General features: G+C 39.6%; 2 protein-coding genes across 13 annotated transcripts in view; one reads left to right on the top strand and one right to left on the bottom strand.

Annotated features, from left to right (window-relative positions):
• The window catches only part of LOC101751252, a 75,641-nt gene extending 71,260 nt beyond the window's left edge, over positions 1-4,381 (top strand). For all 6 annotated transcript variants that reach the window (XR_005858715.2, XR_006938814.1, XM_040698188.2 and 3 more), the window contains one exon: positions 4,305-4,381. Coding sequence is in view for 4 of the 6 variants with exons in the window: in XM_040698188.2 (XP_040554122.1) it covers positions 4,305-4,376 (72 nt within the window). In the remaining 2 variants the exon portion in view is untranslated. The remainder of the gene's footprint in view (positions 1-4,304) is intronic.
• Positions 4,382-4,808: 427 nt separating this feature from the next.
• EPAS1 (endothelial PAS domain protein 1) overlaps positions 4,809-26,707 on the bottom strand; it is a 119,464-nt gene continuing 97,565 nt past the window's right edge. For 5 of the 7 annotated variants that reach the window (XM_046938431.1, XM_015283618.4, XM_046938428.1 and 2 more), the window contains exons 7-16: positions 19,012-19,118; positions 13,578-13,725; positions 12,615-12,823; positions 12,089-12,288; positions 11,000-11,110; positions 9,357-9,841; positions 8,843-8,966; positions 8,635-8,752; positions 7,966-8,139; positions 4,897-7,249 (exon numbers count right to left, since the gene is read on the bottom strand). In XM_046938431.1, the coding sequence (XP_046794387.1) occupies positions 7,098-7,249; positions 7,966-8,139; positions 8,635-8,752; positions 8,843-8,966; positions 9,357-9,841; positions 11,000-11,110; positions 12,089-12,288; positions 12,615-12,823; positions 13,578-13,725; positions 19,012-19,118 (1,828 nt within the window). In that variant the 3' untranslated portion in view covers positions 4,897-7,097. Of the gene's footprint in view, positions 7,250-7,965; positions 8,140-8,634; positions 8,753-8,842; positions 8,967-9,356; positions 9,842-10,999; positions 11,111-12,088; positions 12,289-12,614; positions 12,824-13,577; positions 13,726-19,011; positions 19,119-26,707 lie in introns of all 7 variants that reach the window. The other 2 variants (NM_204807.3, XM_015283619.4) reach the window with 2 other exon arrangements.

Here is a 26,707-nt window from a genome sequence, read left to right as displayed (position 1 = left end):
GGAGGAAGAAGTAGGATAATGCCTTTCTCCATATTCCTGGAAATATCCTTGGGCATGGCTCAGCAGCAGCGGGCAGGAGTACTTCTTGTGCTCCGAGGTGATTCACTTGGGACCCACACAACCCATACCCACCAGGGAAAGCATCCTCCTGGCAGGTTTTGAAAGGGACCTGCTGTGAGAGTGATTTTGGACACACATTTTGGGTCAGCACAGCAGACTGCTGTTGAATCTGTTCTGGTTCTTGAATCACTGAGCGTGGACACTTTTCACTCTGTTTATTATTTCCAATACACGTTAGTGGAATTAATGCACTGAACAGAACAGAAGAAATACTGGATGAATGAAATTTTATTTAGCAGCATGTGTGTGTTTGTGTTTCTAATACAAAACCCCAGTACAAATAAACTGCTCAGTGGGGCCTATGTTCCAAAGGGAACAATGAGAGCTCTGTTGACTCTTTCCTATCTTTCAAAGGAATTTAAGTGAGTTCCAGGTATTCATTGGTTCCTGGTTTCTCTGCTGGTTACCCAGATGAGTATTTTAGTGACTTTCTGTTTTTCTAAAGATGCTTTCTTGGTTTTGCATGGGGGGAGGGAGAGCTTATATGGGCTGAGGCTGGGGAAGTCACTCTAAAAATGAAAGCACAAGCATTTGTTCAGTATATTAAGATTTAATTGATGGTTGCAGAAGCCACATTTTTGTCTGCTTTGCAAAATGTTTGGGTGGCTTTGCACAGGCTGAGGTACGGGTTACCGTGGATCTGCGGAAGGCAGTGTTGTGTTAGATAAGAGCAAAACAAGTGTTCAAAGCATTGGCTGTCATGAAACAGACTCTTTTCTGCAGAGGAGAGGTTCTGGGCAGGGAGAGGGAGGTTACCTGAAAACTAAAATATTTGGTGTTGGTGTTACCTTTATCTTTGAGATGCCTGCGGTGATCAGATCCACCCTGAAGGTTCTGGTACCAAAATCTTACTGAAGGTTAAAGAAATGGAAGCTGTGAACAGCAAGCTGTGCTAAAAGTTGTAAACAGACTGATAAATACAAGCATTTATGTAGTTGAGCAAAGCACAGGAAAGCTCACCTTTATGACCCTTGTAGGGTGTCTTCCAACACAAATGATTCTATGATTCTGTTTGCAGTTGCAGTTAAAATAATGGAGAGCAACCTGTTCTTCCAGCACACCTCTGCTGTTTTGCTTTTTGTTAACCCCATGGAGTTTTGGAGGCTTGTAGTTAAGCTTCAGTACAGTCCATGCTTGCTATAGCAGTAAGGCGATAGACACAATCAGTACCGTGTGCTCTGCTGGGAAGAAAGCCAGTATCTGACCTGTGACTTACCTAAAAATGAGTGGCAAGGACATCCATTTTATGCTTCATTTGATCCTGAGTACTAATGTGGAGCTGCTGTGTGGAGGAGGGCTGAATTAAAGCGTGTATTTCTATTGATCGTAAGGCTCGTTGCAGGATGCAACTTTTGTGGTTTGCCACTTAGAAGCCATGCAAATTCTGCTTCAAAATAGAGTCAGGGAACTGTGGGCTTCAGTCTGGGTTTTTGTCAGCTGTGATTGTTTAGGATTTGTGCTTTCTCCTTCCGCCTTAGACTTGGCCTTTATGAGCATCTTGGGAAAAAGAGAACAAGGCTTTCAAGCTGATGGGTTTTTTTATTATTTTATTTATTTTTACTGAGAATCAAAGTGAAATTCAATTGTATAAATATGCTCATAGCTGGGAAATGCATCCCTGTCAACGTCTTTAGAAAGAGAATTATTCAGGAAAGCTGCTGAATTGACACTGTGATCATTTGTTTTACTGTCGCTGTCTGGCTGCTGTATGAGTTAGTTTAAGCTGTGCGAATTTTAGCCTTCTATTTTTCTGACTTACAGGTTATGTAGCACAGAGGGATCCTTGTGAGTCACCCTCCTTCAGTACAGTCTGCAGTTCTCCAACTTCTATCTGCCTGGATAAAATCAGGGGGGAGTGTGCAATGATTTCCTGGGGCTGAAAATACAAGGGGATATGTTGGGATTCAGAAATCACACCCCAAGCAAGGATGCTGGCGTCTATCAAGATTGTAATAGGCTCTCAAGGTGCTCTAGTGCATGCGTGTGTAACTCTCTTATCTGAGGCTTTTGGTTTTTGTCCTGAATCCAAATCACTTGTCTGGAGAAACACACATCCAGGTTTTCTTCCTGCTGGTTGTAGCTCTATGGTGCTTAATAGAACTAAAAGAAGCAAAACCACGCCACATCTCATGGCTAAGAAACTGTACAGGCTTCATAGACAGAGTTCACGCATTTGAGGAAATCGCTCAGTATTGCTCTCATTTCCAAAAGTGTTGAAAAAACTGTGCTGCTGATATTTATTGTTGGGATTTCGCTTGAAGCAAAGCATTGAGGTGATGGTGAAAGAGGTGTCAAGGTGGTGATCAGGAAGTAGGTGATGCTTCCCAATTGAGTAGCTGAAGTTTTTTTTTTTCTTCTCATTTTACTTATTTGAAGCCGTTTTTAATGTGGATGCCCCAAAAACGGGGTACGTACAAATCACTAGATCTTCCACTGGTGCTTTTGCTGCTTCTGTTGACTAGGCAAACAGCATTGGACAGAGCCTGGGAAAGGCAAGGGTGATGGCGTTGGGCTAACGTGTGGCCCCAGAAAGGTGGGAGGTAGTTGGCATGTGGTGGGCAGGGAGTGGAGCTGTGGCAGTGGCAGATTGTCCTAAGAAAACACTGTTATGGATTTTCTTTATTTTTCCTAGAATTTTTTTTTTTTGTCTCTTGGGAAGTCTATAATAGGAGAGCTGGGGTGAGGAAGAAAACAATGCTGTTTACTTAAATGTAGGTGAAAATTTCTACTTCTCTGCAGATGCAAAACAAAACAAAACAAAAATCTGGCACGTATGTGAGTAGCTTTATAAAGCTCCACAAGGAGAAGTAATAGTCACCACCTAGAACAAGAGCTGTTGTGTGCTGGCCTGAGTGTTGTCAGCCTGTGCTCTGCGCACCACTGCAAGAGAATGTGACGAATTACCTCATGTCCAGGGCTCTCAGTATTGCTTAGGGACTGGTGTCTCGGCTGAAAGGGTAGTTGGAATTTGCTCTGAGTCTTCTGGGCTTTTTTTCATTTCTATTAGAATCACAGGAGACATTAGGATATTGAGGACTTGATATTCAATTCTGTTGTTACCATTTGCTTGAAGATCAGTATGAATGGCACTTGCATGGAATCCATTGTGCAGTCTAGGGAAAACACTGCCTTGATCATTTTACAAAGGTGATATGCTTGGAAATGAGCCTGAGCTTGAGAACAACCCAAATCACAAGAGCTGAGCAGAACTGCCTGGCGTTCAGCAGCAAATAGTGTTGAACAAAATAACTGTGATCAGGGATGCAAGCTCAGATGCCAAGAAATGGTGCGTTCATGGTGAAGCTGATGGATGTTTAATTTTAAGCACTTCTACTGGCAAAAACTTGGGTTTTAAAAAAGCTAACCTAAAACCCTGTTCAGCAGTCCAAAGTTTTGTGTGAGGGTTAATGCAGTTTGTGTACTAAAAAGATGTGTCGGAGCTTAACTAGCTACATATGAGCTACCCAGCTATGTCTAAACATAAGGGAAAAAGCTCTGAAGCTCAGCACTGTGTGTAGTGATGATGCTCTGTAGAAATACTGGGTAAAAGGAGGAGGAAAAATTAAAAACAAACAAAATAAACACACAAACCTCAAGGCAACACTCTCATTCTTTTGGATATTTGAATGTCTGAGTGAGGACTGCTTGAAGCTCTTCAGAGTGCTAACAATTAGTTGGGTTTGGTTACCCCAAAACAATGGTGCTGGGCAGCACTAACAAAGACAGCATCATTTGCGGTTAGTGACTGCAACCTTTAGTAGATGGAACTTATCTGAACAGCTCAATCTGTATTAGATTGGTTTTTTGGTTTTGTTTTGTTTTTAAACCTTCAGCTGACTAAGGGTGTGACATGCTGGGCTTGTTGTTGTGGAAGATCTTTGAAGAGCAAGGGGATGTTCTAAAAGGTAGATGACCATGCATGCTTCCCTTTCCTCTTTACTGGTGGATATTCCATGCACACTTGTGATTGCAACAGATCTAGAAGCAAGGAGTTAACTTTTATGTCTGGAATCACATCCAGAAAACAAGGTTTTCTGATGATAACTGATAACCCACTTAGACTATTCAAGAGGCCTTACGGGTGGGTTTGAGAAACTCACCAGTAGCTATCAGAAAGGTTAAGCAACATCAGCTCTCATAGAGCATGTCTGAAAATGATGGCTTTAATGTCTGTTCTCTTACAGTGTGGTTGGTGTTACTGTGCTGTCAGAAATAGCAATTCCTACATGGAAAAGGATGGAAGTGTGGAGCAGTAGCGTTGCAAAACAGGACCAGCTGAACCAGCAGCTTAGATCCGCTGGGGCCTGCCGTGCTCAGGACACATCAGGACTGCCAGCATAGGATGATGTCACCGCTACAGAAACTGAAGTGGGATCCTGCAGCAATTCAGCCTCAAAAGTCTCAGACCGCATCTCTAGGCAAGTACTCGTTGTGTTAAATTATTATCAATACTTTTTATAGTAGCGCTGTAACAGAGACCTGCTTCAATTTCAATAGTGTGTAACAAAAGTCCAAATAATAGGAAAAGTTTCAGAACAGAGGTGTGGTCTGCAAGGTATTAATATCCCATATGAGGAAAGCTGGAAGGTAAACTAAAAATGGAAGAATGAAGTTACCCACAGATGAGAGCTGGGAAGTAAGCTGACAAAGGCCTGTACTGTCCACCTTTTTTAAAGATCAATGCAAACTTTTATTTTCTATAAATAATTTAATAAATACTTTTGTTTTACAATGATACAATAAATGACAAATTCATAGCAAATGAGTCACAAAGAATTTAGGATCAGTATACTTTAATAAGGTATCAGTGTCAAAATACATTTCCTTATCAAATTAAAGTTCCCATATAGTTATAATATTGTCAATAAGAATTCAGCAATATAGATTATGAAATAATTATGATAAAAAGTATGATTAATATTAAGACAGGGAATATTTTTCCAGAGTGTTTTAGTAAACTGTTAGGCTATATAACATTTTTAATGCTGAAACTACACAAATAAGAAACAGAAAAAAAGCAGTATTCAAGTGTCTTTAGTCTTTGATGCCTTTAAGTCCTTGCCACTGAAAAATGTCAAATCTGGCTTGCCAATTTTCATTCATTACATGTTGACTCTTACGCTATCCTTTTCCCATATAGGAATAAATTCACTTTATGAGTAGCTTATTTTTGGTAAAAAGAAAAAAAGAGCATAAAACAAAACAACTCTTGAAAGACCTGCCTGCAATAAGGACTATTGTAATTATTTTTTAACATTATATACCACTACTAACATAAGATCTTTCACTTTCAAACGAGTGCACAGTATGTATGGTTAAGACTCACTTAACACAGCAATCTCTGAAGTGCTCGATGAACCCAAGGCTCCCTCTCTGCAAGTGTCAGTGCATGTAGAAAGCAAATTCACAAAACAGGCTTCAGTGGAACTGGATGTCTAAAACCAATTACCTTTGTTCTCAGTTTCTGGGCTAGATTTTACACCTTCTGTGCATTGCCACTGTTCCATTTTCTTCAGTGAATGAAGCCACAGTGATTTATACCAGTGGAGGAAACCAGATGGATTTCAAGAAATATCTCAATGAGTAGTTATTTCAAAGTCAGAACTGCCCACCTACTTTTATTCGTTTTAATATTTTTGCTGCTTAATACACTCCAATTTTCAACCTTCAACATTGGAAAGCATTCATAGCCTTATTTCTAAAAATGTGCAGGACAATACATCATAGTTGAAAAAGAGCTTTGAAAACATCTGGCTGAGTTTAATGACATTTCAGCTCTTGATTAAAACATAAGGTAAGTTAAAATGAGAAAAACCTGTCAGTAATTCATCTCACTACACCATTCTTAATTCTTTTTGTCCACTTACAATGGGGTTAGCATAATATGCCAGAAAATACTACTTCTAGTTTCAATATTGAAAATATATTGCTAGCCAGCCATACACCACGAAAAAAGCTAGCAGTATTCAGAGGTGTTAGTACTGGCCATTGGTCAGATTTGGTCAGATTCCTGAAGTGTCAGAAACATTCCAAGAAATACTACCAGTTCTAGCAGAAGCAGCTCTTAACTCTGTTGTGTTCTAGATATAGCAAAAGTACCAGGAAATGATAAACAACTGACCCAAAGAGAAATAATTAAAAAAAAAAAAAACCTGTTTTGTGTAAAAAATGATGGGAACAACAAAGAAAAAAACAAAACCAAAACTACAACAAGCAAGAAACCCCAACACAAACAAAAACACAGGTCTGAATCCTCCACTGGGATAAATCTGTAGGACTCCCATGTCTCTAGCACTAAGCCAGGTTAAGTCAGTTGAGAACATGACTTGCTTCTGAGGAAAAAAGCTTACAATGTGCAACCTTTACAGATACCCACAAACACTGTAGTTCACCATTCACATTTCTTTCACCAAGATGTATAAAACTCAAGGGGAGGGAAGGGAGGCAGAAGGCTGGGATTTCTCTTTAGTATGCTTCTCCAGAAGTTATTAAAGTTACAAAGCAATAAATGCTGGAAAACAGAAAGACTCAAAGGATTTCAATTTGGCAAATGAACAAAAAACTGTGGTTGGAGATCAAATCTGTTTCATTTGTCTTTGGCAATAAAAATAAATCTTTGCAGTACTGCAGCCAAAGTATCACGCGATGAGGCATTTATACCACAGCTTTTTACTAGCATGAAAATCGAAGGAAATTTGAGAGTATAAATTATAGGTAACAAGATAAAGGGAGGGTAATCAAACTCTCTAAACAACACTTTAATTGGAATAGAGAAAATACAGTAGATGTATTTCTTTAATATGAATAATAAAAGTGAGTAACTTCAAAAGGCCACTATTTGGTAACGTGGACAGATTCAATAGCTATGTAAAATCCTGTAAAAGTGTATTGGTATTAGAAATCGTCTACTTGCAAAAATATATTTAAAAACTGAAGCTGTTTTGAACAGTATAGGCCAAGGAATATTGCAGGATTGCTCAGGTTGCCTGGTCCAGGGCTCTGAGCAGTTCGCTGCCCTGCAGAAGCGTGGAACTGCCCAAAACAGGGACGTTTACCTCACAGTCATATCTTGTCAACTCAGGCAGCAAATATGGTTCAAAGGAAGACCCCAGCAGACGACTCGTCACACCTGAAACAGGAAAAGTAAGTCAGGATGCTGAGATCAGAGAGAGAGAATGAGAGTAAGAGAATGTTTCTATCCTCTCTTCCCTCTTCTATTTATACCAGTTATTACTTTTGAGGTGTACTGGCATAAGTACAATAAAACTACCAAAAGTTAACATTTTCAGAGCAAATGCAAGCCTCTCTGCCTTTAAGGGGTTACAAGCACAAAGTTTTCCACTTCCACACTAAGTTCAGATTGTTCAGAGGAAGAAGACACTGGTGTAAACGAAGGCGGCTATAGTAACACAGTTCATAAATTGACAGCCTTGCTCTGTCTCCATCTATCTCCTTTCATTGCAGATATTTATCTTTAGAAGGCAGATGTTGGTCTGTAACCTACAAACTTCAGCTACCACTGCTGCACTGAAATTGCTTAGTATAGTTTAATCAATTTTATCACAAGACAAAAATATGTAAGAAGATGACTAGAACACTAAGGTAACAAAGGTACTAGTTCAACTGAAATGAAGGGAAAAAATTTTTTTCCCTCATATACCACAAATGTAAATGTTTAATGTGAAACTTTTAACAACCAAATTAATTTTTCATTTTGTGAAACACTCATGCATTTGACTCTTGGTTTAACATTCTCTTACTTTTTTGTTAAAAGTTTTATTCTCGTGGAATTAGTAGTGGAACTAAATGCCAACATTTTTCAGCCTCTGTATTGACAACTCTTACCTGACACTTTATGAGCTGACTGCACAGTATAGTCCTGATAATGGGGACTATAAAACTGAGGGGAAAACGCTCCTGCTTTCAGATTTTCACCAGGACTGCCACAGGTGGATTGCTGCTGCTGCTGCAGTTGATTCACTGGTTGGCTCAGACCTCTCGAGTTGCAGACAAACTCATCTAATTCATACAGGAGAAAATAACAAAATTAATCAAGCCATTGTAATCATTATAGTATCTAATTCTAATTCAAAGCAAATTGTTCCTCAGTGTGACAATGACACAGTGTAGGCATATCTAAAGTCTAGAAGCAGTACTATCTGGAAGCAGTATTGTACTAAAGATATTTGAATAATGAGAAGCAGTGTTGTAGAGAAAAAGCTTCAGTTCAAGCTCTGAAATGCCTGCACATTGGGTCAACAATAGGTAAATCTACCTCTATTGAACTGATCCCTATTTGCCTCCCACATAAGGGTGTGGACATATATCAAACAATCTACTTGAGCTATCAAATATACTACAAATTGTTCAACAGTAAACTGTACAACTTGATCTTGAGTATTACATTCTTTGTATTTTTTTTTCCACAGAGCTTATTTGACATGTCCTTATGAAATAGTTTTTCTTTCTATTCAAACTAGCTTAACATTGCAAAATCAATTTCTTTTCTCTTACCAGTAAGAACACTTGTGCTGAGAGACTTCTTTTCTGTAAGCAAGGAACAGTTTTCCCCTTTGAGAAATTTCATTCTCTTCCACATTAACTGAGGTGGGTTAATGACAGATGGATCTCCCTACAGTTTGGAGAAAAGCAAAATGAATGATTACGCTGATGATCTTGGTACATCCAAAATTTTGAAGGGGATGCATTTTCTTATGATTACCCCACTCAGCTGTTGCAATGCTTGCTCTTCGTAATCCAGTTGCCTCTTCAGTTTCAAACTATTAGACAAAGCAATTCTTGCTGGGTTTATATCTATGCCTCGTTGCCCCAAACCATCCAGCGGCCTGTTGAAAAAAGATCTCTGGGTGAGTAAGAAGGCAAATCTAAACCGTCTTTTTAATTTATACAGATTCTTCTTTCATCTATTTCATTTAAGATGCCTTTGACACATGACACTGTACGTTGAATGTCTTTGTTTCCTTTTGTCAGTCATTCCACAAGCTTTGGGAACACTTTACTTTGGGGATCAAAGGCTAGCATAAACAGCCTCTAAAATCTCCAGCCAGGCGTAAAAATAATATGGAAAAGAGTCAAGAGATTTTTAATCTTAGGATTCTGAAAGCCATGCCTGTCTCCTTGCTAAGCACAAACACGAGTTATATGTATTCAAGATATCTACCCCTTTCTGCCCAGATATTTTCTAAGTGTAATGCATGGAAAACATGAATTCTTACCTTTTTTTATATATGGGCATGTTGGGAGAACGCACTGGGGGTCCTGAGGGGGAACTTGATAGGGTTCCTGAGTATTTATCCATGAGTCTCCATTTAGAAGGAACATATTCTAATGGCGGATCAGGTGGCCACTGGGTGTTTGGTCTACCCCCCATCGAAGACAGCGGAGTGCTGGCTTGGTTGTGGTATGGTGGCAATGATGACCTACTCATATTGTTGAAGAACACCGATGATAGGGACCCATGACCAGGGTTAATGTTTTTATTTGATAGTTGTGGGCAATATTTCTCTGGGAGGAACTGATTCTGTGAAGCAGAAGCAAGAGGTTGGAAAATGGTACTCATGCTACTTAGACTCTGCTGGGTATTTTGTGCACTTTCAGAGAGAGTACGTTCTTCTTGGCAGATAGGGCTGAGCTGGAAATCTTCTCCATCCATAGGAATGTAAGGAGCTAAGGTTTCAAGGTCCAGTTCATTGAAGTCAGTCTGCACAAAAATGAAACAAGTTCATGAGAAACCTAAAAGTTAATAATAGTTGTGGCATTGTGATGTGAAATACTAGTTGGGAGACATGAAGCTAAAAAAAATCACTGTATGCCAAATTTATGTAAAGGAAAGTGGCCAGCTTCTCCATATTAAAAAAAAAAAAACAAAAAACAACACTATTGCTATGAATTGCACATATGTTGTACTCATTTTGGCTCATATAGAGTTAATCTTATTCACAGTAGCTCATACAGTATTATATTTTGTACTTGTGATCAATGTTTTAGCTATTGCTTAGTAGTGCTTTCAAAGAGTCAAGGCTTTCTCAGTTCCTCACCTTGCCCCACCATTGGAGTAGGTTGGTGGTGCACAAGAAGTTGGGAGGGAGCAAAGCTAGGACAGCTGACCCCAGATGACCAAAAGGATATCCCATACTGAATGGCATTATGCTAAGCAATAAGAGCTGGGGGAAAGAAGGAGAAGCTGGGAAGCATTCAGAATTACAGTGTTCGTCTTCCCAAGAAACTGCTACATGTGATGGAGCACTGTTTTCCTGGAAATGGCTGAACAGCTGCCTGCCAATGAGAAGTAGTGAATGAATTCCTTATTTTGCTTTGCTTGCACGTGTAGCTTTTGCTTTTGCAAACTAAGCTGTCTTTATCTCAACCCAAGAGTTTTCACAGTTTTACCCTTCCAATTCTCTTGCTCATCCTACTGGAGGGAGAGAGCAAGTGGCTGCATGGGTCTAGCTGTCTTGTGTAGTCAACTGACAACATTTTTCATTTTGAGGTTTTACAGGAGTTAATTTACCTATATTTTGTTCTAGAAACAATGTTTACTCACTAGTCCTCAGGCCAGATGAAAAAAGAAAACAAACCAGGCTGCTGCTTCTATTTGTTATCCAGTATACACAAGCACCCAATTTCTGAAGCTCTGCTTCTCTCTTTTCAGCAATGCCACAGTGACACCTCCAAGGTAATTGCTTCATATCGTTAGGGATAGAAGTGGACACCTCAGCTTTTTGAAGCATATGCTTGTGTTAGTGCAGTGCATCAAAGTTTTAGTGTACATTTTATGACACTGTATCTGAATGCATCTCTACTATTGTCTGCTAACAGAGGGCCAATTTTCATGGTTCTGGGAGAGATAGCTTCTTACCTGAGAGTTGCACTGACTTTTTGATTCTGTGTCCATGGCAAAGAGTTTTTCAATCACCTCAATCTTAAGATCATCATCCACAGAAGTGTAGTAATCCTCCGGGCTGTTTGGCTGCACAGAAATAACAATTTGTTATAAGCAGCCAAGACAACTACAGTGCTGGATTAGCACACTTACGTAACTACATTTCTATCACATCATTTCCTCCAACATCAAATTACTTGTCACTATAAACTTGGAGAGCCATAGTGATTTAACAGAGGCACCCAATACAATAACTTAGTTGTCCTGTTAAATGGTTTTTTTTGGCACATCATACTAATACATGAGATGTGTGTTATTCAATTATTTTGTCAAGAAAAAAACCACTTTGCACTACCTCAACGATTTTATTAAAATCGGACATAAAATTGCTTTGAGTTAGAAGGGACTGCTAAAAGCCCTGCAATGAACACCTACAGAGACACCTACAGCAAGATTGTGCTGTTCAGAGCCTGGTCCAACCTGACCCCGAATGTCTCTGAAATCCAGTAGAGTCCTAGCCTAGTAGTCATCTAGTAAAGTTCTGATAAGAGTGGCTCTAGCACTTGAGGGCAGTGCCCTGGAAACCTCGTTCATTCTTTCAGCAATAAACACTGTGGAGCCATTCTCAAAGGACTGAGTTGGGTAAACTTTCTTGATAAGGACTATAGTTTCTAGTAAACAAACAGAAAGAGGACTGGCCTGAGGGGAATTTTGCTAATGACCAGACCATTCAACATTGGAGTTTCGTTTAAGGCTAATTCCATGCAAGATGGTAGCAAGTTCAACTACTAGCTGGTTTATAGACTATCATAATTGCTTAGTGAGACAGAGGAAAACAAGGAATGCAATATAAAGGTGAGATATAGTTTCCATCTGATGTTTTTGCTATCGATGCTTTTCTACGCAAACAGCATAGGATAAAAATACACATACAGTAGGGATATAGATATGCTGGGCTTGTTGCAATCATAGAGACAGGACTGCTACAGTGAAAATGTCATCTTCACATTCTGATGGGATTTGCATAGAGAACATAACTTCTGCATTTTTTAAAGCTTTTCTTACCGTGGAACAGCTACTGTTGCTGCTTGCACTTGGAGTACTGCTGCCAGGTGCAATCTGTGGCATTGTAAAGGATGGTATTGTCAGCGTTTCACCTTGAGCAGCATGGCTTTTCACTTCTACTGGCCACGGTTTGTTTGGTGTCAAAACAGCGCTCGTATAGGCAGGGGCTTCCTCAAACTTCTGTATCCCTGGATGGAGTTCTAACAGTGTTAATAGTACAATATTAATGGATGCTTTTGGCTTGCGCCCTGTTATGATAATAATTACAGCTATTCACTAAAAGTAAACCCTAATCCTAGTTGCCATAACAATAAGTAAGCTGCAAAGACTTTATCTTGTTTAGTCAGCAAGAAAGCCTGGTTCTGCCCTCATTCACAGAAATTTTCCACTGATGTGAGCGCATGAGCTCCTATGACTGTTACTCCTGATTTATACACACAGCAAACAGACCTGGTCTATTAAGTTTCTAAACATAAGTTCGTATGTGGTTCTTTGTTGCACAGAAATATTTTACACAAATACTAACCAAAATCCAGGGAAATAATGGCATCTCCAGGTGTTGGAGCCAGTTGTGCAAGTTCCTCCGGTTCTTCTTTTAGCTTAGTAAACAATAAATCACTCTTGTCCCTCCCTGAGATCCCATTCTCAAAGGCACTGCTCATCGTCAACAGGTGAGGCTTGAAGAGCGATTCCGTTTGGTCCATAGAGAAGACAATATCATTCTTCTCAATTTCACTAGCAAGAAGAAGAAAGAGTTTAGGCCTTTAGCACCCTAAAGGAAAAATATGTGGTAAAGACAGGTATTATAACTCTCTAAAGATTGCTCTAACAGTATTTTGGTCTCTCTCAGAATGCCAGGCTCTTGACAGGCAAGGCACAGTTCCAGTGTTGCTGAGCACCACAATCTCAGATGACGCAAGAGAGTGTGGACAGGACTTCTGTGAGAATACTCAGGGCTTTGTTGCTCTCGTTTTTAAAGGGATGTAGTCAGGGCTACAATGACCCAGACTATCACTCAAATAAGTATTTTATTTAGGCCTCACCCAGGACCAAAAATACATGAACTTTTCAAGACAGAGACTAATCTGTGGTTCTGATTTTTGAGAAAGAAAATGGCTTTTCCTAGCAACACAAGATACACTTACTACTGAATTTTCTCTCTCTGTCGTGGTGCTAGAAAAATAAAATGTATTCAGTAGTTGTGTTGCACAATAAAATCTTTAGTGCAAGCCTTATGTTCTGCTTCACCAGCAGAGCGGTTGCTCTGTAGAAGAAAAAGGCTATGGTGTAATTCAACAGCTTGTATGGGAACAGGCATGCCACATTCTTCATCAATGTCTAACATCAGTAAACAAGATTGAACAAACATGACTAAACTGATTTCAGCATAGCAGCACTGGATAAATAGACCCTTCAAAAATATTTCTCATCCTTGCATTTTTTCCAGCACAAGGATTCAGAAGTGTTTTTTCTGTTCTGCACAACTTACCTCAGCACATAGTTGACACAGATGATACACTGAGGCTGTAGGTTGCGCGTGTTGTAAATGACGGTCCCTTGAGTTTCCAGCCACACGTATCCACCATGCTTGGCAAGCATACGGTACTGGCCAGTCACTACTTGACCTTTTGTACACACTAAGAAACGGGAGCAGAGAGATAAAAATAAGGTAGCAGCACAATGCATAATATGTAACAACACTTGTTTAAATACATCTGCTCACAAGTTTTCATTATGCAAAACTGCACTAAAACATTCGTAAACAATGATCACAGAATGGCTTTGGTTGGAAGGGATATTAAAGGTCATTTAGAACCAGTCCCCCTGCCATCAACAGGGTGGCCAATGATGCTCAATTTCTAGAAAAAATCAGCTATTTTCAATATAAATGAATCTGTTAAGCTGAGCTCTCCACTCAAGATACCTGGCATTCTAGACCTTCAGATTATCTGAGTATTTAGACCAATGCATGGGGTTTTTTGAATTTAATATAAGATTCTAATTGCCCTAAAAGTAAAGTCTGCTGACTGCATATTTCTTGAAAGTTCCTGTTCCAGTAGAATTGCTCTCAATTTAGGTTCTGTAACTGATTTAGGAAATTATTCAATAGTCTCCCTAATTTAGGTGGTGGATAAAACCAAGGGTCAGATGATTTAGAAGCAATTTACCCACAGTAAAGTAATTCTCATGGTTTACTTCCATACTCTTTTCTATGCCTAGAGTCAGGAGCTGAAGGTATCAACAACACAAATCACAATATTGGTTTTAAGTGGCTGAAGAAGTAACATCACTTTTAAAAAGGTATCAACATTAAGAAAGAAAAAACATGGTATTTCTCTAGTTGTTCGCACTGTTTTGGTTCTCTGTAATAGTTTGGAACTAACAAAGGAGAAGGAACTGAGACTCGTGAAAAATGGAATAATGTTAACTCCAAGTGTTTTATTTGAACTAGCCTGTGTTTCTCATGCAATAAACTGATGACAGTACAATTCAGGTTTAAAGTTTCATGTAGATGTTCAAAAGGTGAAGGTTCCCTGAGGTGTTTTGTAATATTTGAAAAAAAAATGAGAGTTCAACATGGAGCTCTGGATATCTAAAATGTAGTTTTATGATGTCTGCCTCGTGTACACTTTTCTTAAAAGCAAGGCATATCGTCATGCAATTTACAGCCATTTATTTGAAAAAAGTAGGAAATCCTAGTGATCAGTAGCAGGAAAATCAGAGCTGGACTACACAAGCAGTACAAACAAGAATGTATTTACTTGTATGCAGATATAATTACACTGAGTACCTAAACGGGAACTGGCAAACTCAACGCTTTGGCAGTTTTTCCTTTTAAACAGTTTTATGTGCGAAGACAGTATGCCATCAAAGCGATGTCCTAAAAATAAAGCAGTCTTATTTTACTCAATAAGACTGGAACTTATTTCTGCGTCCTTTGCACAGAATCATTCCTTGTGAATGTGGCATCTCAACAGTGACTATTTATTGTCACTCTCTCCTACATTAACACAATACAAACGCACAATCCAACCCTGTGAAACACAGCAACTGCATTGCAGATAATTGTTACCGTGTTTATCTTTCTATCTCTGAAGTTTGTTTGTTTGTTTTCTTCCTAGGAATATTTAATCATCCTTCATTTAATTTATTTAGACAAAGTAGAACATTACCTTTATTGATTAAATACTTCTGGCAGAACAAAATCAAAAGGCTTTCATTTCAAAGTGTTTTAGTGACTGCACTGTTCTGCTCTGCTTGTGAAACACAATTACACAGCTTCCTAATCATCAGCTCATCAATAAGAGTCACAGTGTAGGCGCCTGCTACATTACAAAGAAGCTTTTTACTGCTTTAATCTTTTTTATTATTATTATTCAAAGCATGTCATGTTCTGATATAATAAGGTACAGCAGAATCACTCCTTGGGGTAATCTCATAAATTACTAATACACTTGTAACTGCTGACTTTGTTATCAACACTGCATTTAAGGTTCTGGATTCAGAGTGAGCTACTTTTTTTTTTCTTTTAAAATACATGTTTTTATATAGATACATACACACCTGTATCTTTACAGAATTAGTAACACCTCAACAAAATACATTCACATTATATACCTTATTGATGGGAATCGAAAGGAGTTATATTCTAGGTGTATTACCAAGAAACATATCCCAGACAGTGACATTCAGTTCTCCACTGAAGTCAACAGTGAAATACTCATTGGTTTTAATGGCAACAAGACCAAACCCTAAATGGAATTACAGACTATTAATCACTAAATTGGAAAATATAGCTCTACAGTCAATCATTGGTACAGATATATGCAATAAAACAGATTTCCATCTTGTTTGCATGACGTGAAAAACAGGGTATGCTAAATACTGCCACTTTCTAATCTGCTACTGATGATGACTTAATTAAGACTTTCATATTGTATATGCAACTACACTTAAGAACACAAGCACGATTGTGCCATGCTTGAATGCAAGGCTGTTAATGAAGAACTTTGGCAATGAAAAAAAAACTGCAGTACGGTAGAACTGCAATGAGCATGATTTATGACTAAATTTAAAGGAAGAAAAGGGAAGGAGTTCTGCTTCTATTTATCAGACTCATTTGAGGTTTCTCTCTTTCTTGCTTTTTAATGGACTTGTGCAAGGCCTTTGAAATGGTCCCACATCACATCCTTATCTCAGAATTGGAAAGATATAGATTTGAAGGCTGGACTATTTGATGGATAAAGACTTGGTTGGATGGTCATAGCCAGAGGGTTGCTGTCAACAGCTCTATTTCCAGGTGGAAGCTGGTCACTAGTGGTACCCCCAGGGGTCTGTCTTAGGACTGGAGCTTTTCAACATCTTTATTAGTGACATAGCAGGATTGAGTGCACCCTCAGCAAGTTTGTGGATGACACCAAGGTGAGTTGTGGTTGACATCCAGGGTCGCCATCCAGAGGGACATAGGCTCAAAAAGTGGGCACATGAGGATTTAATGAGGTTTAACTAGACCTCTGCCCATGGCAGGGGGTCAGAATTATATGATCTTTAAGGTCCGCTCCAATCTAAGCCATTCTATGACTTAGGCTTCACTCTCCTTCCATTTTCTATACATCTCTACAATACTGTCAGAATTGATCACCATACTGTTGTATATTTCTAACAACAACAAAAAAAATATTGTTTCATACATACAAGGGTGCTGATCATGAATGCTGCTTTTAGTTCTGTATTCTGTTTTACAACTCTTTATATAAGCTATGAGGTGGATATTTTCATGCATAAATGCATATGGCCAGGAAGAAACAGTTAAGTTCTGTATAAACTATGTGCTTGCTTGGTAACCTTTTGCATTAGATAACTTCTCAGTAATAATGGCACACTTTAAGAAACCTGGGGATTTTCTAATTTGTCTTTGTGGTCATTCTCTGAGTTGCTAAGAAGTCTGACTGACAATTCTGCTGTGGGTAACAGTATATATAGTGTTAATCATAGCATGGAGTGTTGACCAGTGCTTTGAACAGTAGAGATGGTCCATGCTGATTCTGTATAGTACCATATACACTAGGATGAGTCTCCTCCTAAATGTTTTCTATCTGTGTAGTGCATAGTACTTTCAGCACTTTTGCTAGTATACCTCACCCCCCTCTTGCTTTTGACATCATTCAGTATCTTGACCAATCCTCATGTCCAACAACACATGTTTGTAGAACATGATACTTTCAGTAGGCACAGAGGGCCTCCAAACATCAACTTAAGCCCTTTGTGAGATAATTCCAATTGCTACATTGAGGAGAAGCCACCATCAATACCCGGTCAAGATTACTAGTAGAAGCAATCCAGAAATCTTTACACAGACAGGTCTTGATTCAATGGTCCTATCTAATTAGACAGGGATAAACCACATGGGCTCTCTCCAGCCACCAAAGAATTTGCCAACTCTCATTTTATTCCCTCTAGCATTGTCCCATTCTTAGAAGTGTAACTCAACAACTCAAAACCAACCGTAAAGCATAGTCACTGATTTCCTCACGGAATTACTTTTTGCCCATCATGGCCTATGCACATCCTATCTGCAAGTATCACTCTTTTTCACTGTTAAAAGCAGGAACACATTTTCAAAGAAACAATTGTAACAAATATATTCCCAGGGAACTGTCTGTAAGTATGGTGTGATTATTATTTTTTTTTAGCAGCTCTGGAAACGGGATGATTCATATCAACACTGTTATACAGCGCACAACTTTAATCACTGCCAAACATTCTTTCAAGTAACATTCAACTCAAAGCTGTCCCGAATCTTTCCCATTGCAGTTAACAACACATATTATATTTCCTTTTCTCCTTAAAGTCAGGCAGCTACTCTTTACTGATACTTTTCTCCAAGATGTACAGAAAAAACTTTCTCTAAGTGCATTTGCTGGGTAATTCCCTACAGACATGATGTAAGTCATAGTCTTTCCTGAGCCACAAAGACCTTGATCATAATAACTACAAGGTGGTTTATGTTTTTGTTTATAACTTGTGTGCTCCAGCCTAGCAGCTCTGCCTTGTTTTTATTAAAACAGCAGCAGCAGAAATTTTAGTGATTCTTTGCTGAGTACTCTCCTATGCATTACTAGTTCAGTGGTTGTAAAGCCAGACCTAGGAAGCATAATTTGTACGTTAGGGCACCATGCTGTCTCCAGCCATTTTGTCACCTTTAAGGACAGAGACTGCAGGTTTGAATCAAGCTATTTTAAGATATCTTAAGATATCTGCCAAATAGAAGGAACAGATCTTGGCTCTGATCTCTGTCATCAAAATGATTCAGGTATTTTACATCAAAAACAGTCAAGGCTGGCAGTTTAGGCATAAGAGTAACAAGAAGAAGCTGTTTCTGGTAGCGTATATCATCTGTATAATGAATATCCCTTTTAGAAAGTCTCTTTGCCCATCTCTTTTGAGTGAAGAGAGGGTTTTTTTTTGGTAGAAGGACATTCCGAAATATGCTGTACTAAGCTCTTTCTACTACTCTTTACAGCCTTCCTTGTAGCTGAGCCCAACTATACACCAGAATGATAAACCAGTAAATGCGCTTCTCACCAAGCTAATACTGCCTAACTCAGCTTTTCAAATTTTCAGCTGATCTTTGTATTACTCCTGAAAGAAAGATCCTCTTTTAGCTGCAATCCAAATTTAGTTTTAAAGCATGGCAAAAATCAAACCACGTAGAAAGAGCAGCAGCAGTTTTCAGCAAGGTACATGGTAACATGTAAACTTTCTTACAAAGAAAGAACCTATTCTTTTTTTCTAAGAATACATGCACATAAATACCCATCCTCACACACAGGGTGCACTTTATTTTCAACTCCTTATTGAGGTATCTACTGGTTGTGGCTTATTATTTGCAAACTATGAAGAAAACTAAGAGTGCGACTTACAGTTCTGATGACTTTTGGTCATGTTCTCTGAGTCCAAGGCATGGTAGAACTCATATGCTGAACGGCCCAGCAACTCTTCTGGGTGGTATCCAATCAATTCTGTTATTCTAGGTTAAGAAAAGGCAAACATTTAAAAGTCACATCACCTGAGAGTACATCACAGCACTCAGTTCTAGTCCTTAAACAAAAGGGATTAAAACCACAGTGTGAGAAATCCTCAACTTCCCTACACTTTAGAAGCTGTAGAGGATTTCCAATCATGTTCTTATATATTTCCATGTTAAGAATAGATTGACTTTTACTACTACTACTCTATTCCTAGTAATTCCTAAGGTGGTCATCATTACACATGTTGCAAATTTTCCCAGGCCCATTGTACAGTATCTCCTATAGAAGCTCACAACAGGGAAATTGTTGCTCACCAAGTTCCCAAGCTGTTCCCTACCTATAGAAACTCCCACTACCATCATTCAAAAATAAATGCACACAAGGCAAGGGAATAGTGGCTGGCACCACCAGGTTTGAAAGTATATATATTGTAAAAGAGTGCTTTTATTTTTTCACTGCTTTTGGTATTACATTTAATAAAAAAAAGAAAGCTAAGTAATTAAGGACAGTTAAAAGAAAAAAAAAAAATCAGCTCTTTTCCTTAGTGTTTCTCAATTATATGAGAACTTTACCATGTGGATTAGGTTACTTGGGTGACTAATCCACAAGCTAAGTAGGATTTTACACAAAGAAAGCTATGATCTGAAAAAAAAAAAATGGACTTTTTTCAGAGCTTTTCTGAGTACTCAGGCAAGGCACGGTTTGTCACAAGTTCCTGAGTAAATGAAAATAGGTCAGCAAACTGCAGATGAATTTCTCTAATGAGGGGGTGGAGGAAAAGGGTTCTTTTTTTTCCTAAATTAAATTTGAATTAAAACACTCATACACACACATTTACAGGAAATACAGTTAGTAAAATAATAATAATCTCCTCTATATCCTTTATATGCATTCAAAAATTAAAGATATCACATCTCCTGGAAAAACAAGGAAGCATTACTGTTTCTCAAGTCAGCAACAACACTCTTGGATGCCTCTTCCTAGCTTTGAAACTACAGTAATCACCCACAATGCTACACAGAGCAGTACCAAAACAGCTACAAATCAGCTGCTTGGCTGTCATAAACCTTAAAAAGCCAGGAAGTTTGGAAGGAGGGTCACATCTTAAAGCACATACCTGCTATGAACAGCAGTGCCCAAGTTTTATGCCTCATAATTAAACTCCCCCGGAAGGATTTATCTGCCACCACATTTGGTTAGTGGCATTACCACACTGCTACTTCCAAGATGCACATCTCCACTTTTATGTACTGCTTGGAAGGACAGTTGTGGCCCAGCCCTCCAGACAGAAGCATGTCTTTACAAGACAGACATGTAAATACTGTAACACAAACAGAACAAGAGCATGGCAGTCGTCTAGATACCCCTCAAGCGAGGAAGATGAATCAGATGTAGCTATTTTGTGTACAGTTTGAAAGCCAAGGTGTTGAGTCAGCTTTTCCCTCACCTCCACAGAAGCTCATACCCTCGGGACACCTTGGTTTGACACGCTGAAAACTGCCCTCTGTCCTCATCTCCGTGGAATGAACCTGAGCTCGTAAAGGTTCAGCTAAGCAAAGACAGTTGCTGATTTTACTGGATTCCCCCAGACAACTTGGTCTTCTGTTTATGTTTATAGCTTTGTTTATGCTTACCACTAGACTAACAAAAGGGGAATTCTTGAATCACTCTTCACTAACAAGTTGCTGATCTTTCAAATTGTGACACGATCTGACCTTAACTTTTCTCTGAAACCACAAATGCCTTTTTTTTTTTTTTTAATGAAAGCAAGAGTCCTCATAATGAGTGGGTCAGAAGAGCTAAAATGTCAGGAGAACACACTGAATAGAGAAGGAACCCTAAATAAAATAAGGCTCCCAAAGTACATTTTTTGCTTGCAGTTGTGTGGACCTACTGGAGCAAGCAGCCAGAGGCTTTTTCCAGGACCAGTGTAAATACGCAGTCTTTAACAACTGAAACTACAGCCTTTGGTTATACAATGGCACAGCACCATAAAGCTAGCAGATTAGTTTGGGGCTCAGCACAAGGGAAAGGCTTTTAAAATTCAGGAAGTTCAGGATTTAATCTTAATCCACTCATCTGGAGCTCAAAAGCAAGTAGGGATTGCACGCGAAGAAGGAAAAGGAAATAAAAGTAATGAAATAAAAGCACCCAGAAGCACCAATGCAAATCCAAAACCAGCTGTAGTGGATGTCAACAACGGGACTGAGATAGCAAGCAAAACATATGCATTACAGCAAGCTAAGGGACTCTTAACTTCTCTCTATATGAATTGCAATCTCTATGCCAACATTGTCTACTCCAATCCTGTAATTCCCCTCTCAAATTACTCCTTACAGACAAGCTCCTAACAAGTATGTGTCTTCACTACAAAATTACCCTTCTCCTCATTCCATGGTGCAGGAAGACTTGTGATATGATCCTGTTGTGATAATGCCAAGGTTGATCAGATCAAACTTTGTCTTGGATTCAAGTTAGTAAGAGGCATGTAGGTTTTTACTACAATCAACAAAAAAGTATACAAAAAGATAAGATACTCACAAACCTGACAAGACTGACCAAAACTAAAGCCACACCTGGCAACAGTGAAATACCAGTCATAAACAATTGTTTTTAAGAAGTTACTTTAAGTATGAATTGTCTAACCAGCCTCACTGCCCTTGTTAACTGATCTATCATTCTGCTACTCAGCTTCATTACATTCCTCTTCAAACACTCCTGGAAGTAAAACGATTTTTTTTAGAACTGTGTCTTCCTCCCAGCCCCAAACATTAAAGAGCTGGCTGGAAATGTTTCCTAGATACACTTTCAAATACCACTATTTTATAACAAGTATCCTCTCTCCAAGAATTGCCAACAGCATTGCTTTCTGGTGCGAGGGCTGGCAGGCCACGTGCTCTTTTCCTCCTCCTCTGGTGCTGCTGACTCCAGTAAGCTTTGATGCTCACAGATGCTGGGGCCAGCATCTTCCCCTGTGTCCATCACAAGGTTCCGTGCCTCTCCAAGGCATTTGTGGAAGAAGTCTGGCAGAACAGCACCGAGGTTGAAACACAGCAAGGGCTGTAACAGCCTCTGCGCTGACACAGCTAGGGCATGCTGTTGAGTTTGACCATTCTAGTGCAGCCCCCAAACTCTGCATGCTTTCCACAGCAGTCTCTCAGCAATACGGAATGTCCAGTGAGCATGCGGAGGAGGAAGTGCAAAGTAAAAAGCATACCACGGAGCTATGAGGAGTACCGAAGTAAAATAAGTCACAGAGATTTATATGGATTTTTTTTTCTGTGGGACAAATGGATCGTTTTCAAAACCCGAGTCCAGAGAACAAAACCTCTACTTTAACTTAGGCACTAGGTGGAAAGTTGCTTTTTGGACAAGTTGTGGAATGAAAAAATTGTCAAAAAAACAAACTGTATGGTGATTTTGGATGGCTTTCTTACCATGTTTGGCTTTGTGTTTTGTTTGTGTCTGTAAAAGCTGAACTGGAGTTATTAGAAGAATACCGATTTTTGTTGAAGAGGGCAGGTGGGCTGAAAGGCTGTTCATGCTCCTGCTAAGCAGCCCTCTATGGAGCACAAGTAGCTTTGGGGTAATCCTAATTTTGCCAACGTGGCACGTCAGTTTTCTGAGCTAAACTTGTCATAAACATAATGCAGCAAGGTCAAAATCTCAAAGAACACATTAAGAGATGGGCAGCAGCCCTCCACTGCTGGTCTGCCCCAACTACCACTATTTAAGTACCCTTTGAGCACTATTTCAGTTTATCTTAATACAGCCATCTCTTGAGATGGAAGGGGAAACTTTTGTGTTAAGGAAAACAACGGACCTGAATCCTATACTTGGATAGGTACAACTCTCCTATTCATTTTGAGACACAGAAAAATATAAACGAAGCTCACTGTTCAAGGCCACATCTCTTAAGAGATGAGCTATTTCAGGTGTTGTTATTTATCTATTTTTTTTTAATTGGGCTTTAGTGTTTTTTCTGTCTCTTTGCAGGAGCACAATGCCTTTTATTGTATAACATTACTTGAGTTAAAATAGTATAGTGAGAGCTAACAGGACCAAGAAGCCAGGCTCTTTGTGCAACCCTACTGTAATGTTTACTGCTCAGAGAAAATAGCTGGGTGTGTATTCGTCAGCCCTTGTGTGGACTCTGTGTGTTCGAGGGTGTGGAACTCTTAACAAAGCCTTTCTGTATTCAAACTGTTACCAAGTTATTGAAGTTAAATTGGTCTTGCTGGGAACTAACAAACAAACAAACAAAGTTATACTTAAAGTTGAATGAGCTGCAGCCCAAAGAGAATGAGAATGAGCCCAAACAGCAACTGCCTCTAGGGTAAAGCTGGGCAAGCACTGTGGTGTGGCACTCATGCTGAGCACCAGCGTTCCCTCCGGTAAGGTGGCCCAGATGGTGCTGTCACAGAAGGCAGTGAGACACAGTGAAGTGTTCATGGCATCTCCCACTCTAACCCATGCCAACCAAATGCACAAAGCTGGGACCCCCCACCCACTCTCCTCAGATGCAGAGCTGTCCTGATGTGGTGTATCTGCCCTGCTGAGCAAAAAATCAATACGGGTACATGGAGTACTCTCTGGTCTCTCCTCTGCCCTTGGTCTATCTAAAACAAAGTTTATTTATTAACGAAAGTTGTTATTCCTGTCCTATGCAATAATTCTGAAAAAAAAAAAAAAAAAAAGCAAGAGCCAGTTTTGCCCAATGCAGACCTCTGGTTTCAGCTATCACCGTGCTCCTCTCACTGCTGCATTACCCCTGAGCAGGGATGGAGGAGGGACAGGACATCCTTTCACATGCTTATTTGCTTTCTCACCCAATATGAAAATACTCTCCAAATATAGGTCAAATGGCAAAGCAACTTAAAACCTCTTGTCAGGACCTGTGCTTGCATATTTCTGTTTTACACAGACCTAACTGGAAGCACAACACAATCCAGTGTCCTCTCAGCTGGGCGCAGAGTGGAAACCACATGTATGCTCATATTAGAAGAAACCTGATTGGGACCAACACTATCGGAACTGCATCTTCTTGCACAATCCTATTTTGAATCACTACGCATCCTCTGTCGCTCGCTTTTATTCTTCAATTCTTCCATTACAAAATCCCAATCAAGAAAAAGCAAAAAGAGTGTAACTAATTGGGTTTCTTGTAACCAGGAACACACAATTCCCCAAAGCAGGAATGCCTTCACAGTAATGCACAACATATGCTTTCCAGTGTATCGGTGCCAGGGAATGGCTTTGTGACAGCCTCCAGAATGGCTACCTGCATGTCCAGTCCTCTCTCTCTGTGCAGGACAGATTTTCTCCCTTATACCTCTATCACACGTGCCACCCACAGCCATCCCGGGGGCAAAAAGCACTTACCCCTGCACTCCACAGCACCCTGCACAGGTCGCGGGGGTGAAGGTGGAAAGCCAGCATCGCCTACAATGCCACATCACTCACTGTGCTTTCAAAGCCCAGGTTCCCCTCCAAGATACAACAGATTGTTTCCCTTGTACCTATGGGCACCTGAGGCACTTTGGGGGGTTTTCTATCAGATAGATAGCAGACAGAGTTTTCATCTTTGTTTTGTGGATTTTTCCACCACAGAAACGTACTGCAGTTATTTCTGTCTACCCATTGTCCCAGTGGCCCTGCACAGGAAGATACGCCAAGCATCAGCTCTGCCACTAAAGTAACAGAACTTCCTTCACCCAAAGACTTGCCCCTTTCTGACTAAAACACCATCTCTGGAGATCGTCCCTGACATGAAGCCTCGTGCAGCTGAACTAAGTGCTCACTTGGATTACTGAATTGTGTCACTGATCAGCATTTCCAAATTACAGCTAAAATAATCCTTCCTGTAAACCACTTAGCCAAGATAAGTGGAGCAAGGGAATGTTTTTAAATCACTCTCCAGGAATGGCTGAAGCAGGCATTTAGAAAAACAAGAATTTGAGTTGTGGACTGATTTTTAGTACTTTACATCTCAAAACCCCTTTCTTTATAGGTTCATCACCTTGCAAAAATTCTTTTAAGAATATAAATCCTTCCCATATAGCCACAGGCAAGTAATGGACCCACATATATACACACTTTATATTTGGAAGGTAAAATATATAGGCTACTGTCTCAGACATTTCAGATGAGGAAAGGCCAGTCTTACTCACTTCATGGCTTACCCGTGTCACATCTTCCCTGTCCTGCACACTCCTGAGGAAAACCCTAAATAATCAAGGGGCTTTATACCAGCCACCTAATTTTTGTTACTTACTGTTGAAAGGTTTTATTTTGTCACATAAAAAGACAATGAGCTTTCCTAAGGACATAACTGATGCCATCTTCATTTTCTGCACAGATACATTTTAGTTGCATGCAGCCATCTTTTGTATGTATTTGAGCTTCACACTGAAGGCGGATGCTTCCATGAGTACGGCTGAATATAGCGGCCATTCATTACAATATGTCCCAGAAATCTGAGTTTTTGAACAAGATGCTTCAAAAATAAAAACACTCTGTGGAAGAAGTCCAGAGGGTGGACCTCTTCACACCAGATGAACTGCAAAGAGGGTCCTCAGACTGTGTGAGGAGGCATGCTGCTCCCAGGATACCAACCCTGAGCTCAGAACACGCGATGATCTCTTGTGATCCACGTCAGCCCTGTCACACTGTTGCAGAAAGGCTGAGTGCACTGAGCAGGGTTTAGGCATCCAACTGGCACATGCTGCCTTTCCTCCCTTGCTCCTCAGCCTGGATTTACATTCCTGGCATAAGCTGCTCCTTTAATGTCATTTGTCTAGCAGCACCAAATTTGATAAGAACAGCTAAGTGTTTTACATTTTTATGTGTCTGCTGAGGTGTCACCTGCTGGAAAGAGACCAACATCCCTCTGGGAGGGAAGAGAGCCAGAAAGACTGGCTGGGAAGAACCTGAAAGGTGTGTGAAGTTTATTTTCTTCTCTGGCCTGGCTGGCTTTTCATGGCTTTATCATAATTTCAGTGAAACATGAATGAAACCTCCCAGCTAAATTATTTAGCAACAGACGTGCCGTTCGGTTGTTTTGTTTTAAAGAGAAATCTTTGAAATACCTTACAAGTTATGTAATTCAGAAGATGCTGTTGCATTTCACTGTTACATGAAAGGTTTTTCCTATACATCACCTCCTTGTAAATCAAAGCCAGCACATAATGTTTCACTCTTTTTAAAACAATCATATATATCTTACATAGAAAAGTATCAGTCCCGCAAATTTGCACTTACAATTGCTCAAGCATCAAGTCTGGTAGAGATATGAGAACGATGCAATACAGCAAAACCTTCTGTTAGATTCCAGAAACCAACCACTGAGTTAGTTTATGGCACCAGTTATTCTGAGGTATGTTGCTTTTTTATAATGGATCACTACTGTCTTTTTAGACTTTTCCTCCCAATAACAAAATCCTATTGATATCTCAATATTCTCATCCTGAAAGTACTAAAGAAAAAAAGAGTATACTTTATTGCAGTTACACCATAGCACATTCCCAATTACAACAGACTTGCTGCTAAATTCCCAGAGAGGTCAGAATAAGGTCAGTCATGAGTTTCA

The sequence above is a fragment of the Gallus gallus genome, chromosome 3, assembly GCF_016699485.2.
Source record: "Gallus gallus isolate bGalGal1 chromosome 3, bGalGal1.mat.broiler.GRCg7b, whole genome shotgun sequence".
NCBI lineage: Eukaryota > Metazoa > Chordata > Aves > Galliformes > Phasianidae > Gallus > Gallus gallus.
The sequence above is the reverse complement of the archived record's forward strand: the minus strand, read 5'-3'. Positions and strand labels throughout refer to the sequence as shown.